This window comes from Pangasianodon hypophthalmus, chromosome 10 (genome assembly GCF_027358585.1).
Source record: "Pangasianodon hypophthalmus isolate fPanHyp1 chromosome 10, fPanHyp1.pri, whole genome shotgun sequence".
Classification (NCBI taxonomy): Eukaryota; Metazoa; Chordata; class Actinopteri; order Siluriformes; family Pangasiidae; genus Pangasianodon; species Pangasianodon hypophthalmus.
The window spans coordinates 17,196,718-17,212,526 of record NC_069719.1 but is presented as its reverse complement, the minus strand read 5'-3'; the positions used below and the strand labels follow the sequence as shown (position 1 = coordinate 17,212,526).

The following is a 15,809-nucleotide window of genomic DNA, read 5'->3' as shown; positions in this document are numbered from 1 at the left end:
ACAGGGATTCAAACTCACACTCTCCTGACGATATGGTGAACGATTTTCTATTGCATACCTTCGACTAAGATTTATAAAGGCATCCTGTCTACAATGTCATGTCTTTTCCCCAAAGTTTAGTGTGATACCATGCTGTATGAAGAAGCTCCCACAGTGCCTCATTAAAGTTAATGTTTTCACTGTCCAACATGGCCATGTGCGGGAGTGATGTGATCAATGACACTGCTTCACAGAGCAAAAAGGCCAGTTCCACTGTGTACAATGACATCCAGTTGCTATTGTCTCTATAGATGGATGATTAAGCTATCAAGTCATCTCTGATTTGTTATATTCTTATTTCAAACGGTTCACATATTCCATGCAGGTCAAACTAACCTGAGTCACTCATACGTATATCTTTCACATCCTTCAAGATGTCTGCCCTTAGCAGAGGGCAAGCCAAAATTATTCTCACATTTTTTATGAGGTCACATTCACAATATCAAATGGTGTTTCTATTCGTTCGTGGATAATTATCGTGAAATGAGTGCTGCCTGACAGAGCAGGGGAAATATGGTGCGGAAACATCCTCATCAAAATGAAGATCAATGAGCAGTGTGTTCAGCATTTCACCTCTGAGCAGACTGGTGCACAGTGCATGGGCTCATGTTAGTACGTGTGGTATGTTACTCAGCGTCATCACTGCTGCACTTCAGCTAGACTACCCATAACTGTAGTAAACACTGAAATCATATAAAAATATACAGATGATCACTGCACATAAATTTTAGTCCACTAGCTTAAAGTTAATAGTATTTTCAACATTTTTTGGGCCAGGAAGAGACTTTAAATACTATAAAATTACAACAATTTTAATGATAATTTATATACAAGAAACAATCTACTTTATGTAGTAGAAGCTGCGTGTTGCTATTCATAGACATGCATTCATCTTCAGTAACCTCTTTACCCTGGACAGAGTCGTGATGGATCCGGAGCCTATCCCAGGAATAATGAGCATGAGGCAGGAATACACACGGGATGGGATGACAGTCCCTCACGGGACACCATGAGCACACACATTCATACCGTGGGGCAGTGTAGAGTAGCCAACTGACCTATTGCCATGTTTTTTTTTTTTTTTTGGAAGCGCAAGAAACCGGAGCACAGTGGAAACCCACACAGACAGTAGCCTGTGCTCAGGATTAAACTAGGACCCTGGAGATGCGAGAATGCTACCCACTGCTCCACCATGCCACACTTTCACAGACATATTATACAGTCAGGTCCATAAATATTGGGACAGTGACACAGTTTTGGTAATTTTGCCTCTGTACACCACCACAGTGGATTTGAAATGAAGCAATCAAGATGTGACTGAAGCGTAGACTTTCAGCTTTAATTCAAGGGGTTTAACAAAAATATTGCATTAACCGTTTAGGAATTACAGCCATTTTTTACAGAGTTCCTCCATTTTCACAGGCTCAAAAGTAATGGGACAAACTAATATAATCATAAATATTAGGATTATTTTTATTACTTGGAGGTAAATCCTTTGCAGTCAATGACTACCTGAAGTCTGGACCCCAAGGACATCACCAAATGCTGAGTTTCCTCCCTTGAGATGATTTGCCAGGTCTTTACTGCAGCCATCTTCAGTTGCTGCTTGTTTGTGGGTCATTCTGCCTTCAGATTTGTCTTCAGTAAGTGAAAAGCAGCTCAGTTGGGTTGAGGTCAGGTGACTGACTCGGCCATTTAAGAACATTTAATTTCCAAGCTCTTGGGCTGCTTTCACAGTATGTTTTGGGTTGTTATCCATCTGTACTGTGAAGTGCTGTCCTATCAGTTTTGCAGCATTTGACTGAATCTGAGCAGAAAGTATAGCTCTGTACACTTCAGAATTCATCCTGCTACTTCTATCAACAGTCACATTATCAATAAACCCCAGTGACCCAGTTCCATTGGCAGCCAAACATGCCCATGCCATAACACTGCCTCCACATGTTTGACGGATGATGTGGTATGCTTTGGATCATGAGCCCTTCCTTTCCTTCTCCATACTTTTCTCTTCCCATCAATCTGGTACAAGTTAATCTTGCATCAGAACTGGTCAGGCTTTTTTTAGAGGTTTTTTTAGCAAAGTCTAATCTGGCCTTTGTGTTCTTGAGTGTTACCAGCGGTTTTCATCTTGAGGTAAACCGTCTGTATTTACATTCATGAAGGTGGCTCTTGATTGTAGACTTTGACAATGATAGGCCTACCTCCTCCAGAGTGTTCCTGACTTGGCTAGATGTTGTGAAGGGGTTGTTCTTCAATAAGAAAAGAATTCTGCAATCATCCACTTTAGTTGTTTTCTGTGGTCTCCCAGGCCTTTTGGTGTTGCTGAGCTCGCCAGTGTATTCCTTCTTTTTAGGAATGTACCAAATTGTTGATTTGGCCCTCCTAAAGTTTCTGCTATCTCTCTGATAGGTCTGTTTTGGTTTTTCAGCCTAATGAAGGCCTCCTTCACTTGCATCAACACCTCTTTGGACGGCATATTGAGAGTTCCCATGAACAGCTACCAAATGCAAATTCAACACTTGGAATCAGCTCCAGACCTTTTATCTCCTTAATTTATCATGATATAAGGAGGAAACAGGCCGCAGCTGGCCATGAAACTGCTTATCAGTCAATTGTCCCATTACTTTTGAGCCTGTGAAAATGGAGGAACTCTGTAAAAAATGGCTGTAATTCCTAAACGGTTAATGCAATATTTTTGTTAAACCCCTTGAATTAAAGCTGAAAGTCTACGCTTCAGTCACATCTTGATTGCTTCATTTCAAATCCACTGTGGTGGTGTACAGAGGCAAAATTACCAAAACTGTGTCACTGTCCCAATATTTATGGACCTGACTGTATGTTTTGTTAGTGTGGATGTAATATCCATTGCCATTAAAATAAAAAAAAAATCCAGTAATAATATCACAGAAAAAAAACAGCTGTGTATGTACTATTAAACAGTATTAATATGCCATTTCAATTTCTATTAAACAGATGTAGTAAGGCTGTCTTGAGAAAATCTGAAAGAAAAATAGATGTCTCTATACACAATCAACTGTCAAACCACCGTTACACAAATCTGATGTCCATAACTCACTTATGCCACTCCAAATTATAAGTACCAACATTAATCAGTTAAGACATGCACTGTGACCACACCCTTTTTTGGATGAGATTTGCTGGCCGGATCCTGCCTGATGGCTGAGTCAGAAGGCACTCGTGACAGTGCGATTCTGAAGATTATGTTGTCCTGAGGTCAATGGCAACACTGTGTGAAGCCACAACAGGAAGTGAGACATGTTTACACTGACGTAGCCGTTCCCCAAGGAGCTACAGATGGTCATTATGGCATGAGCAAGGGCAGAATTAACATCATCTCATCAACTCCGCTTCTACTTCTGCCTTAGGTATATGATTACAGAGTCTTTGAGATTTGAGTTAAAGCAATGGCTAGAGAATAGAATTTCCTGTTCACTGAAGGAATAAAAATCGAGTGGAAGCTCATAAACTGAAAAAAAAAACAAAAAAAAACTGAAGATACAACACGACAAGCACATCTTAAGCTATAAGATAGCACTTATAAAGATGTGGTGAATAAAATACATATTTTAGGATCAGATAATGTGTACATCACTTACAGGAGGCTTCCTAGCCATGTGGGGTCTCATTGCACCAGTGCACGTCTTTTATCTTATTGGGTTCTGTGTTTCACTTAGCTTGACATCACACCTTAAATGTGATTTTAAGAGCAATCCTGAAAGGATAAAGATGTTTAATTTTTCTTCACTTGCTGTTCACTTACTTACAAGACGAGCTCTTTGGCAAAAAAACAAACACTTTATATCCTAAACTTGACTGACCTGATGTGATGTAATGTGAGCTTGGCAAATCCCCAACGAAATATTCAACCATAAGCTTCAATCTAATCAGAAATTAGACAAAAGAACTTCACACACATATTAATTCACTCCAGTTTAGTCTGCTGCTGTTACATTATTACAGAATGTAGTCAGAAAACAGATGAATGTGATCCATACATTCGTATAACACAAACGTGGTAGTGCTCTTTGTACAGTACATTTTATAAAATAATATAATGATGTCCATTAGAAAAATAGTCTACAACTTTAAACATTGTTTGTTCCTTGCTGTTGAATATACTCTTTGTGATAGGGATATGCACAGGGCTTCACAGGGAGCCAAGATTCCAATGCTGAAATACTATTTGGGTATTTGTTATGCCCTATGATGACATGAAGTCAGTGAGAAAAGCCACATCTGGCAATATTTTGATGCAGAGAGCAGCAGTATCATGGTGTGAGGTGTGCATGGGGACTAAAGGTCTTGGGAGCATGCATTTTTCACTTTCATGCAGGTGAGAAGAAGCGGCCAGATCACGTGCAGGACAAAAGAGAGATAATAGGCTGATACTACTAATAATGTCAAGTACTACTCCATTAAAAGCCTTAAATTTTACATCAGAAACTCAACCATTCCTGACATTCATTTTACTCTGGACAGAGCATTCATTTTGGTTTTTGTTCACCAATTTAGTAAATATAACATGGAAATATCTTTAGTGACCATAACATTATTATAAACATACACAGCCACTGTAATCATATAAAGTCCGTTAATCCCCTGTGATTTTCAAACATCCTGCCCTCAAATTAAATGAAATGAAATTAAAGTGGTTTTGGCTTTTTAAACTCTGTGGCCGTTTCACTGACGCCAGAGCTTTTACTGTGCATTTTATACTTACATATATACAATTGCAGTGGAAAATGATACTTTCTTACACCATATTAAATACCCCTTTTCCCCTCTCCTAAAGTTTACCTGAATATCTCTTAATTAACTCTGATGGATATCCAAAACATAACATTAGGCAGAAGCCACATCTGTAATATCTAATATATCGTGCTGTTTTTTTAGTCATAATAAATCTCTGAGTTTGTGTGTCAGTGAATCAAACTAGAGCCATGAGCAGCAGTGCCTTTAATAATTCCCTCTCTGATAAATTATCCAGCAGTAAAACAGAAAAACATAGTTTATATTTATTTTATGCACAATACTTTTCCTCCCAGCCTTTTCATAAATGACATTTTCTCCCATGACAGATTTGTTGATCAACAGTCGCTGTCAATTTCAGAAGTTAAAAAAAGGAAAATAACTCAGAAAGAAGCAGAAATTAATGTAACTAGTCTGTATAAACAAAGGTCAGTAAATATTTTATTTAGCATTGCGTTCCCTCACTACTCTGCAAGTCTAAGATTTCTGTCACAGAACCTATCTAGAGATTTTCGGATGCACAATATTCAATAAATTCAATTACTAAGCTAGGGTGTCTAAGATATACAAACATCCTGAGATGTGACACGCTTAACGTAATTTTCATCTCTGCTAGCTGTAAAAAGTTAAACATACACACAAATCCGTTGATATTACACCGTATACATGACTGTTTATGTGGCTATTTATGATCATTTACAAATATAGCCTGGAAAAACATATTGTTATTGCTGTGCAGTTTCTTAAATAGTCTCACATCTGTCAGCTTCTTTAATGACAGCTCTCAACTGGTGTGTGTTTTTCCTGACTTTCAGATCAGAAAAACAGAACACCTGCTGTTTACACATTAAACCACAAAATAAATGTGTTTTATTATTTTATAGATTTAATTATTTTTTAGGTTTTTCTTGACATTTCGCGAATGACTAATATTGACACATTTTAGTTCTGTTTACGCAATGAAACTGGGTTCCATTGTAAGATGCAAATAATGAAATATGACCCTTTCCAACAGAAGAGCGCTTTCTTGTAGAAAAACCTCCTAAAACATCCAGCACGGGATGGATCTTACTTTTTATATCTGCAGTAAACTGAGCAGCAAATTCACTGCAAGCTTTCAAGAGCAAAATATTGTGCATTTAATATTTAAACAGACAATATTTTGTAGCCGTCGTTTGTGGCAAAATTATACATGTAACATTTCACCAAAAATCCAGCAAAAATCTTATATATAGTTAATGTGTCTGTCTAGTTTTGACTTGTTTTGATGCTCGTAGACGTTCAGTGTGTATTATTTCATAAGGACACATGAGCGGTGTAGCATGTAGCCATGATAAATATTCTGATGCTCCATGCATTATTTCTAAAATACTAGTAGAAGCAGCTATCAGCATTATGACCATGGGTTGAAATTTTAATAATGTTGTTTGTAGTGCATTGAAATAAGTCAGTGGTTTCAAGCTGACCTGCGTCTTTGCTTCAGCTCTGCAGGTAAAGTGAGTTGAGACGCCCTCTAGTGGACAGAGAGGACCATTGTGTCAACCCACAACAGACAAGCCACCATCAATACAAATGATGGAATGAGAGGTGCTTGAGATTTGTATGCATTATCTTCTGACAGCTGCATTTGCATTAGAACAAGGTCTGCAGAGTTTTAAAATGTTCCCTACTAACTATCTAGCCCTCCATAAGTTGGACCATGTAAGATGGGAGAACGGAAAAACAGAAAAAGCAGAACAGTGGGCTTCTATGACTGAAATTTCAGGGAAAAAAACTTTCTTTGTAACCATTACTACATTAGAGTACTTACATATGTATAGAAATCAAGTACTTGATACCTTTATACCTTATAGAGAGAATCTCTATGGATACGCACATGACCACTGTGCAGATGTCTGTACTACTCAACAGAAAACATCTGGACATAATTTATCATACAACATTAACAGTGCTTGTACACAATGTTAAAATTTCAATATGGCATGGGGAAAAATTATGCCATCACCTACTGAAATATGGTGGTTAGAGACCAATTCATGGTGAACCTGAAGGCTAATAACTATTCTTCATTTACTTCACATTGTGCCTACAGTCCTGGGTTAATATTTAAGCACTACTATTTACTTACACTCATTGCACATACATTTGTGATATACTGTATAGTTGCCACAGCAACCAAAGCCCCTGGAGATCCAAAACCCATGGGCGCTGGACCCATTAGCATGACACGGTTTAAATGGTTTTGTTTTTTCCTTTTTTTTTAATCTTCAGCTGTATTTGTGAAAACCTATTAAATGAAACCTCTATAAGATAGTGAGATCAACTGGGTGTTTTGGCTTCATCAGGGTACAGTATATTGCAGTTCCATAAAGACCGTAACAGTTTAGTACTTACGTAGGGTGTGCCAGGTCCTGTGGTCTCTCGGATGCCTCGGGGTACACAGGGTGTGGGGGTTCTCCTATTGGCACACAACCCAGAGACTTACTGATGGCGTGGCTCAGCTTCTTGGCTGGGGATTTCTGTGAAAGGCACAGACACAAAGACAAAGCTAGACACAGTGATGCTGTCTGAATACCAATTACACCCCTTGACCCAGTAATGAAAAGCTGCAGAGAGAGAAGGAAATGTTCCTGCTGGAAAGGAATAAAGGGAGGTTTGGGAAGTTAAGTATTTTGTCTTAGACAAAATGTACTTGTCAGTAGAAATCTGTTCTTGTCTAGGACAAGGGTTCATTTGTCTGAGAAACCAGCCCACATTCAATGTCAGGTAAATATTAGATTAGATTAGATTAGATTCAACTTTATTGTCATTGTGCAGAGCACAAGTACAGAGCCAATGAAATGCATATTAATTGCATATTACTTGTAAATGCATATTACTTGAAATGCATATTACTAATATTACTTGTAAGTTCTAATTTATAAATTGTAAGTCAAGCACGTTTATGAAAAGTATTGTTTGATTCAGCAGGACCCTAGATTGATCTGACCTTGAAAATAATCATCATTATGGTGGCAGCTAAATTTGGATTTAGGAAGCACTTTAAATTTTTACCTCTGCTTCAATTTTCTGAATAGCGATTAAGCTTCAGGACAATAGGAGAGATTTAAAATCTTAATCAAAACTTGCTTACATACACAAAAATCTTTTATCAGAGGAGAATGACATTGTGGAGGAAGCTTGACTGGATTCAATTATCACTCTGTGCCAGACATGCAACTGTGCTACAGCGCCAACCTATGATTTGTATTTTTATAGCTTATTTTACTAGTGATATGTTTAAACAGCAGCTGTTTTTTGTTTGGGTATAGAAGCGAATGTGTTATAGACAGCCTCGGGGGTGGGGGGCTCTGCATACCCACGAGGAGTGCTCCTTCATCTGGTGCTGGTTGCTATGGGGACCGTTGGCATGGCCGCGCCAGAAGCAGTTCTGGCAAAGCTGGTAGCCGTGGCACTGCTGACATCTGTAGCGAAAACCCATCATGCTCTCGCTCCGGCAGTAGGAGCATTCAACTGGATGGAAGACTGGACAGAATGAAGAGAGAGAGAGAGAGAGAGAGAGAGAGTCCATTAATGAATCAGATCACACAGCATTATCACTCACATCTTATCACTGATCAGAGTAATACTGTGTGGTGTGTTTATGTGTGTAGCATCAAAAGGCAGCAGGCAGCTGAAAACAACTCAGTCTTTTTCACAAGGTAGACTAGGGCAAAAACCCAATGCCACTATCTGTATCTGTACCAGAAGTGGCCCAGTTTTTTTCATTCACAAAATATAACAACAAATTGTAATTTACAGAACATAACTTTATTCAACTCCTTAAATTCTACAATTCTACAATGCTGCTGGGGTCCTTTCAATGGCATTTCAATGCCTATATGATTTCTGTAAGATTTTCATTTAATAAAAAACAATAAAAAACATGTTCAATGAACATACTAGTTAATATTTAAGAAATTAATTAATCATATTTTAGTCATATACATATACACGCCAATTTGTATAGAAGGATGGTTTTATTTTATTCAGTAAGACAGTGTTTAGGTCAGGGTACTGAGCCAAACCAATGAAAATAGACCAAAATCTGTATTTGTATCTGTTTAAAACACGTTATCTCTTCATTCCAAATAATGTATTTGTATTCAGTTACATCCCTAAGATAGACCATTTCTAGCACGTACCATTCTCTACATTGGCCAGCCGGTGCATGAGAGGTAGCCAAACGAGGCACTGCGGGGGAGGATCGGCCATCATAATGTCCAGGAAGGTGTTCAACAATATCTTCTTCTGGCAAAACAAAGGTAAGACACTCAAAGCCAGGTGTGATGTGCAACATCAGTGTAGAAGCATGATCAATTAGGGAACATTAAAGGTGCTGTGCAAGAGAGACCCTCACCTGCTGAGGGAAACATGTTCTCACTGAGTGCTCTGTGTAACCGAATGAAGGACCCTCGAACACAGCCGTGGGCAGCTTCAGGACCTCCCGGAGAAATTGGTCAAACTTAGCAAACACCATCGTCCCACTGGAGTCCGATATCTGAGAAAAAATATCTGAGAAGAGACAGCAGAGGAATCTGCCACTGTTTATAACAGAAATACGAGCAGATGATTTTGTCACAACACTTTTTGGTACTGTATCATACACAGTTTGATCAAACATAAAAGGAAACAGCACCACAAGGTGGTCAGTTAATGTAACTACATGAAGTACTACTCTAAATGCCATGCTAATAAATGCACAAAAACTAAAAGAATAAATACATTCAAATTTGACTGTTTTATTTTTATAGTCATGATTAGAGTATGAAAGCATATTACTGAGTCAGTGTATATTTTACATTTCTAATAATAAATAATTTTATAAAAATACACAAGAAGGCAGCAAACTTTCACTAGTGTGCTGCTAATGATAGAAGAAATAATAATGGGAATATAAAATGATGGATTTCATGCACAATACTAAACAATCCCAGTTCCGCAAAGAACATTACGTGATGCTAGACAGAATGTGGAAATTACATTATTCTTACAAATACACAGTACTGGACATATTACCCTATAATGATGCGGTAACTCGACTTTACAAAAAAAGGAAATGTTAGTGTACAGTACTTACAACGTAATTTATCGACAATTTTCCCTCCACACATGGTGGCCAGCATTGACTTCATAGCAAAAACGGTGAGCTTTCCGTGGCCTTCACTGCAACACAAACACACGCAAACACATGCTTGACACTCTTCAGGGTCAGTAAAGCTTAGCCTTGAATTACTACAAATGGTAAACCATTATAAATCTAGTCCAGGGCTAGAGTTTAATCTATTATGATAGTTTGTCTTGCGAAAATATGCAACCAAAAATTCCCTGACACTAAATTTACTCCATCAAACAAGTGTCCTTAATACATTAGTGCATGGTGTGAGCAACATGCAATGATGCCCTTTAAGACCAGGACGAGTACAAGAACTTAAATATTATGTACCAAAACTCTCATAAGAGTTTGTGAATTTAATGTGAAACATGCCTTAACCTAAAATATGCTTACAAAATCAGCATTTATTGTCACCTTTGTGGGACCCAAGTGATGTATATATATATATATATATACATACATTTTTTTTTTACTTCCTGCATTTTCACAGGGCAAATAGCTATAATCTGACTAGTTAGAAAAAGCCCTGCATAGAAACATAATAATTAAATCAAATAAACCAACAAATTACTAGTGTTACTAATCTGCACTATATGATCGATTATAACGTATGAACCATTAGTTTACAGAACAATTTTAAACAACAGTTGCTCCAAAGTTTCGCCAACAGTGTCAGTAGTACAGACATTAGGTTGCATCCATGCGCTCAGAAATAATTGTACCAAAATGTACTTTTCCTTGTCGCTAGGATCATACCATCAAGGGTATACCTGTTGTACCTTTGGTATGCATTATTCTTTTATCTGGGAAGGTGGTAAAGCTTTAAAGGTACACTAATAGTCTTTCATGTCCAATTATGTGACTAAAAGTATGTTTAAAGGTATATTATATTCACATTTCCAGGTGCCCCAGGTGTTTCCAGGTGCTTTTGGACTAAAGATGGTATCACCCCAGTAATAAGGAAAAGTGCAGTTTGCTACATTTATTTTTTTATTGTGTATAAATGCCATTAGGTATCAGTTATAGCTACATTTGCTAAAGAATATGTGTCAGATTCTCATTGCTTTGTAGCTGAGGTGACACTGCCTCAATATAACTGATGGTGCACCACATGGCCCTGGAACCGAGCTACCACATGCCATCTCGCACCTGTCGTAGGTGGCCACCATGAAGTTGAGCAGCAGACCAATGGACTGCTCCACATTGATCTGGTGGGTGGTAGGCAGGCGCTTGTTCAGTTGGTAGAAGATGGAGGAGAGGATGGTCTCCAACCGCGACACGTTGATTTCAGCGTTGTGGTCCAGAGTGCTGAGCCCGTTGTCGCGAAACGCCTCGATCATATTCCACACATCCACCAGGTGAACTGTAAGAGCAGAAGGCAGAGAAGAAAGCTGAGAAATGTGAAAATGTGTCTGCGACAGTCAACAGTAAGGTTTGTTGTGAATGATATGATCAGACTTTTGTTTTAGCACATGTAGCCAGGAGATGATTACATCAGCGTTTTAGTATAAGAGAAACAAACAAGAAATAAAGGTATACAGCTAAGAATAACTTACGATTGCATCTTTTCTGAACAAATCGTAGCTTGCATGCCGTCCTATATGTTGACAGACGGATAACATCAAAGTTCTGGGCTCCTGGTAACAGCAAAGGAAATCGTATGATTAATTATGTATCAGTCTGTTAAGTAGGTCTTCACTGATTTTAAATAGGCTTACTGACATTTATCAATTTAAAAGGCTAGCACTGCATTTCATTCATTCATTCATTTTTATCTGGATTAATAACAGTTACTCTCCGGCCACTTTAATAGGAACTCCTGTACATGTGTGCATTCATGTAATTATCCAGTCAGCCAATCATGTGGTAGCAGTACAGTGCATAAAATCATGTAGATACAGGTCAAGAGATTGAGTTAATGTGCATTCTGACATGCATTTCTGCTCACAACGGTTGTAAAGAGTTGTTATTTGAGTTACAGTAGTCTTCCTGTCAGCTCGAACCAGTCTGGCCATTCTCTTCTGACCTCTCTCATCATCAAGGCATTTCGGCCTGCAGAACTGCCGTGCGCTGGAGGTTTTTTCCCCGCACCATTCTGTATAAAATCTAGTTGACTGTTATGCAATCAAACAGTTTCTGAAATACTCAAACCAGTCTGTCTGTCTGAAATCAACAACCATGTGACTGTCAAAGTCGCTGAGATCACATTTTTGACCCATTCTGATGTTTAATGTGAACATTAAATGAAGCTCCTTGTATTTGTATGATGTTATGCATTGTGCTGCTATCACATGATTGGCTGCATGGATAATTGCATGATAATTGGTATGGGTGTTCCTTTTAAAGTAGCCAGTGACTGTATATTTGACATATTCCTAATTTACAAAGTCAATTGCCCTAGTATACAACAGAGAGAAGTTTAGCCTATGTTTGTGTATGTCTGTGTGTGGATATGTGTGTCTACATGTGTGGCAAAGGATTGTATAACGAGCGTTAACTTACTCATTTCCATGAAGAGCTGTCTCTTCTCCACTGTGACCTTGCCACTCTTGCTGGCCTCCTCAATCATTCTAAACAACACAAACACACAATGGTTCTTAACATCTTCTTTTCTATGAACATAGGCTAATGTGAAGTCATGATTCTCTAAAAAGAAACTGCATAGAAACACTATGTTTTGCTGCATATTGAATTTCTCTGTCATTACAGTTTAATGCATTTGTTTTTTTCAAGTAAATACATATTTCCCATAAAATCAGTGTCAACAGTGGCATACAAATGTTTCGAAATACTTTTTAGTGATTACTAAACTTTTATTGCTGTGGTGAAATAGTTCTGTTTCTAATTACAGACAAACTAAAGCTGTCATACAGCATGTTATAATAAATACAGTCATAATAAAGCATAAATAAATGTGTGAAGTAAATAATTCTCTGATCACCTGTCGGTTGGGCTGAATCTCAGCTAAAAGGAAGCAAAATTGAGAAGTTCCTGTAAAATAAAAAAAAACAAAAACAAAAAAATTTAGACCATTAGCTGAAAAGAAATTACACAAAGGCTATACACATGCTTGTCTCATCTCAGTAAGAAATGCAGTGATAGTAAGGCCTTTGTTAAAATCAGTGATGCTGTGTTTTTTTGACAAAAGAGCACTTTAACTCATAATAATGTGCAAATAATGACTCTGTATGTAACCTCTATCTGCACAGGCAGCATCATTTGGTATAATGATACAAAGGCTGCCAAAATGACTCTTTAACGATAGGCAGGAAACATAGTGTGGAGACTTCGGTCAGTGTAAAAGCCAGAAGTTATGGACTGCTGTGGGAAAAAGGTTTTTTGAGGCCTCACAGCATGTTTGGCCTGTGTGAGATTTAGTTTTTAATGTGTTTGTAATAGCTTTTTGTTGCTAAGACTCCAAGCTCTGGAATTCAAAAAACCAAGAGCTTTAGCACTTTTTACAAGAATTTTAAAAGCCATTTATTTGTTTAACCAGGATCAGTTAGCAGGTCCAGACTTACATTACTCACTCTCATAACTACAAACACTTCCCATTAGTTTCTCTGTAGTTACTGAATAATTCTTAGTGGTTGCTAAATAATATGTGTTGAAATAATCTGTTTACTTTGCTATATAAACTCTTACACTGCATAAATACATTGTTATTATTCATTCATTCATTCATATCAGTAACCACTGAATCTAATCCTGGTCAGGGTCGTGGTGGATCCGGACCCTATCCTGGGAACCCTGGGCAGGAGCACACCCAGAATGAGACGCCAGTCTATCACAGGGCACCATTCACTCACTCACTCACTCACTCACACACACACACACATTCACACCAAGGTAGCCAATTCATCTACTGGCATGTTCTTGGAAGGTCGGAGGAAACCAGAGAACCCTAAGGACACGGACAAGGACATGGGGTATTATTATTAACAATATTAATTATTATTAATTCATCTTCAGTATACGCTTTATCTTGGTCAGGGCCACGGTGGATCCGGAGCCTATCCTGGGAAGACTGGGTGTGAGGTGGGAATACACTCTGGATGGGATGCCAGCAAGTCCAGCACACACACACACACACACACACACACGCACAAATTCATGCACTCATTCACAGACATAAGGACAATTTAGTGTAGCTAATTTTAGTTTTTGGGAACTGGGAGGAAACCAGAGAACCCTGAGCAGGACACAGGATGATGATCATGATGATGATGATGATGATGATGATGACTGACGTTAAGAAATGCACTGTAGTTTAAGAGAGCAGTGTAGTGGTGGTGTTCATTGAGCCACTCCACTCTCAGGCACGGCGAATAGGAGCTCTGCTTCCCAGCATTATGTCATACGCATCGTTTGCTGAGTGTGAATTACACACTGAGATCATCACCGCATAACGACTCGTGCATGATAATAATTCACTGCGCCCTCATAACATAACGCGAGATTTATTTATTTATTTATTTATTTATTTATTTTTAGGGCTGGGGCTTGTAACTGAAACGCTGTCCACGACGAAAAATGACAGTAATAATAACACTATATATACTATAAAAGCGCGAATGAGCCAGCCGCACTCGGTCCGCGGCAGGGCAATGACAGCGCGCTTTACCGGCAGCCAGCGCGAGCCGCCGAAACTGTGGCTGAGGCTGAGGAGAGACTCCATCCACACGCCATCCAAACCGCTCTCACTGTGAGCCATGACAGCGACAAAACACACACAATTCTCCACGGTTACGACGCGACGAGGCGAATAGACACGTCAGTTTGCGGCTGTGTCCCAAATTCAGCTCTCTTTCAGCTTATTTACTCAAAACAACACACAGAGCGAGCTCAGGAGGCTACAGCGCTGGTAAATTATAATGCGGGAGCCAACGGGTGTCATTATATAGCATTGTATAGCATTACATAGCATTGTATAGCATTACATAGCACTGTATAGCATTACATAGCACTGTATAGCATTATATAGCATTCTATAGCGTTCTATAGCATACTATAGCATTACATAGCGTTTTATAGCTTTCTATAGCATTATATAGCATTACATGGCGTTATATAGCGTTATATAGAGTTATATAGCATTATTTATAGCATTCTATAGCGTTATATAACGTTATATAGTTTTCTATAGCATTATATTGCTTTCTGTGGCATTGTACAGCATTAGAGCCTCGGCCTCTCGATACAGCCGTTTGCAAATCATCTTACCAGCAGGAAATCACGCAGGTTGCGCTACCATCATCAGCATCTGAGCAGACGGATGAACGCTCTCGGCTTCAGGAGATGAAAATGCGCTCCTGACATGTCACAAGCTCGTCTCCGCTTTTTTAATACCGCTTCATCATAATCCAACGTCTGCTCGGCATTTCACTGCCGTGCTGCTCCCCGTCATTACGCGCGCACGCGTGTGTGTGTGTGTGTGTGTGTGTGTGTCGTGGTTAGCGCTCCGTTTGATTCAGTGTTAACGAGCTGCAGTAGTGAGAAGTCGCCCACTGTGTGAGAGCAGCTCCGCGCTTCAGCAGCACCTCTGAGGGAGGACCAGCAGGGGGCAGCAGAGCGACACACAGCCACTGCCACCCCGAGCTTCTAGTTTTAGTTCTTTAAAAAATATACATTGTTTTTTTTATATACATGTTTTAAACATTAACATATTTGAATAGGGATTATTTTCATTTCTACCACACCGAAGGTGCTGATTAACAGATCTGACAGTAGTTCCGGCTTCAAGGCAAATCACTGGTTTATATTAATGTATTATACCACAGCGCGGTTGAATGCTCGAATCTGATTGGTCAGAAGGTGTGCGTTATTTTAGTCTAACAGCACAAGT

The 15,809-nt window shown here is 38.8% G+C and overlaps 1 protein-coding gene across 4 annotated transcripts in view; it reads right to left on the bottom strand.

The window, feature by feature from the left end:
- The window catches only part of dtnbb (dystrobrevin, beta b), a 31,614-nt gene extending 16,115 nt beyond the window's left edge, over positions 1-15,499 (bottom strand). The window contains exons 1-10 of one of the 4 annotated variants that reach the window (XM_026934032.3): positions 15,188-15,499; positions 12,906-12,955; positions 12,467-12,534; positions 11,521-11,601; positions 11,114-11,327; positions 9,929-10,014; positions 9,209-9,363; positions 8,994-9,096; positions 8,168-8,334; positions 7,204-7,328 (exon numbers count right to left, since the gene is read on the bottom strand). In XM_026934032.3, coding sequence (XP_026789833.1) covers positions 7,204-7,328; positions 8,168-8,334; positions 8,994-9,096; positions 9,209-9,363; positions 9,929-10,014; positions 11,114-11,327; positions 11,521-11,601; positions 12,467-12,533 — 998 coding nt within the window. In that variant the 5' untranslated portion in view covers position 12,534; positions 12,906-12,955; positions 15,188-15,499. Of the gene's footprint in view, positions 1-7,203; positions 7,329-8,167; positions 8,335-8,993; positions 9,100-9,208; positions 9,364-9,928; positions 10,015-11,113; positions 11,328-11,520; positions 11,602-12,466; positions 12,535-12,905; positions 12,956-15,187 lie in introns of all 4 variants that reach the window. The other 3 variants (XM_026934033.3, XM_026934030.3, XM_026934034.3) reach the window with 3 other exon arrangements.
- Positions 15,500-15,809: the final 310 nt, after the last annotated feature.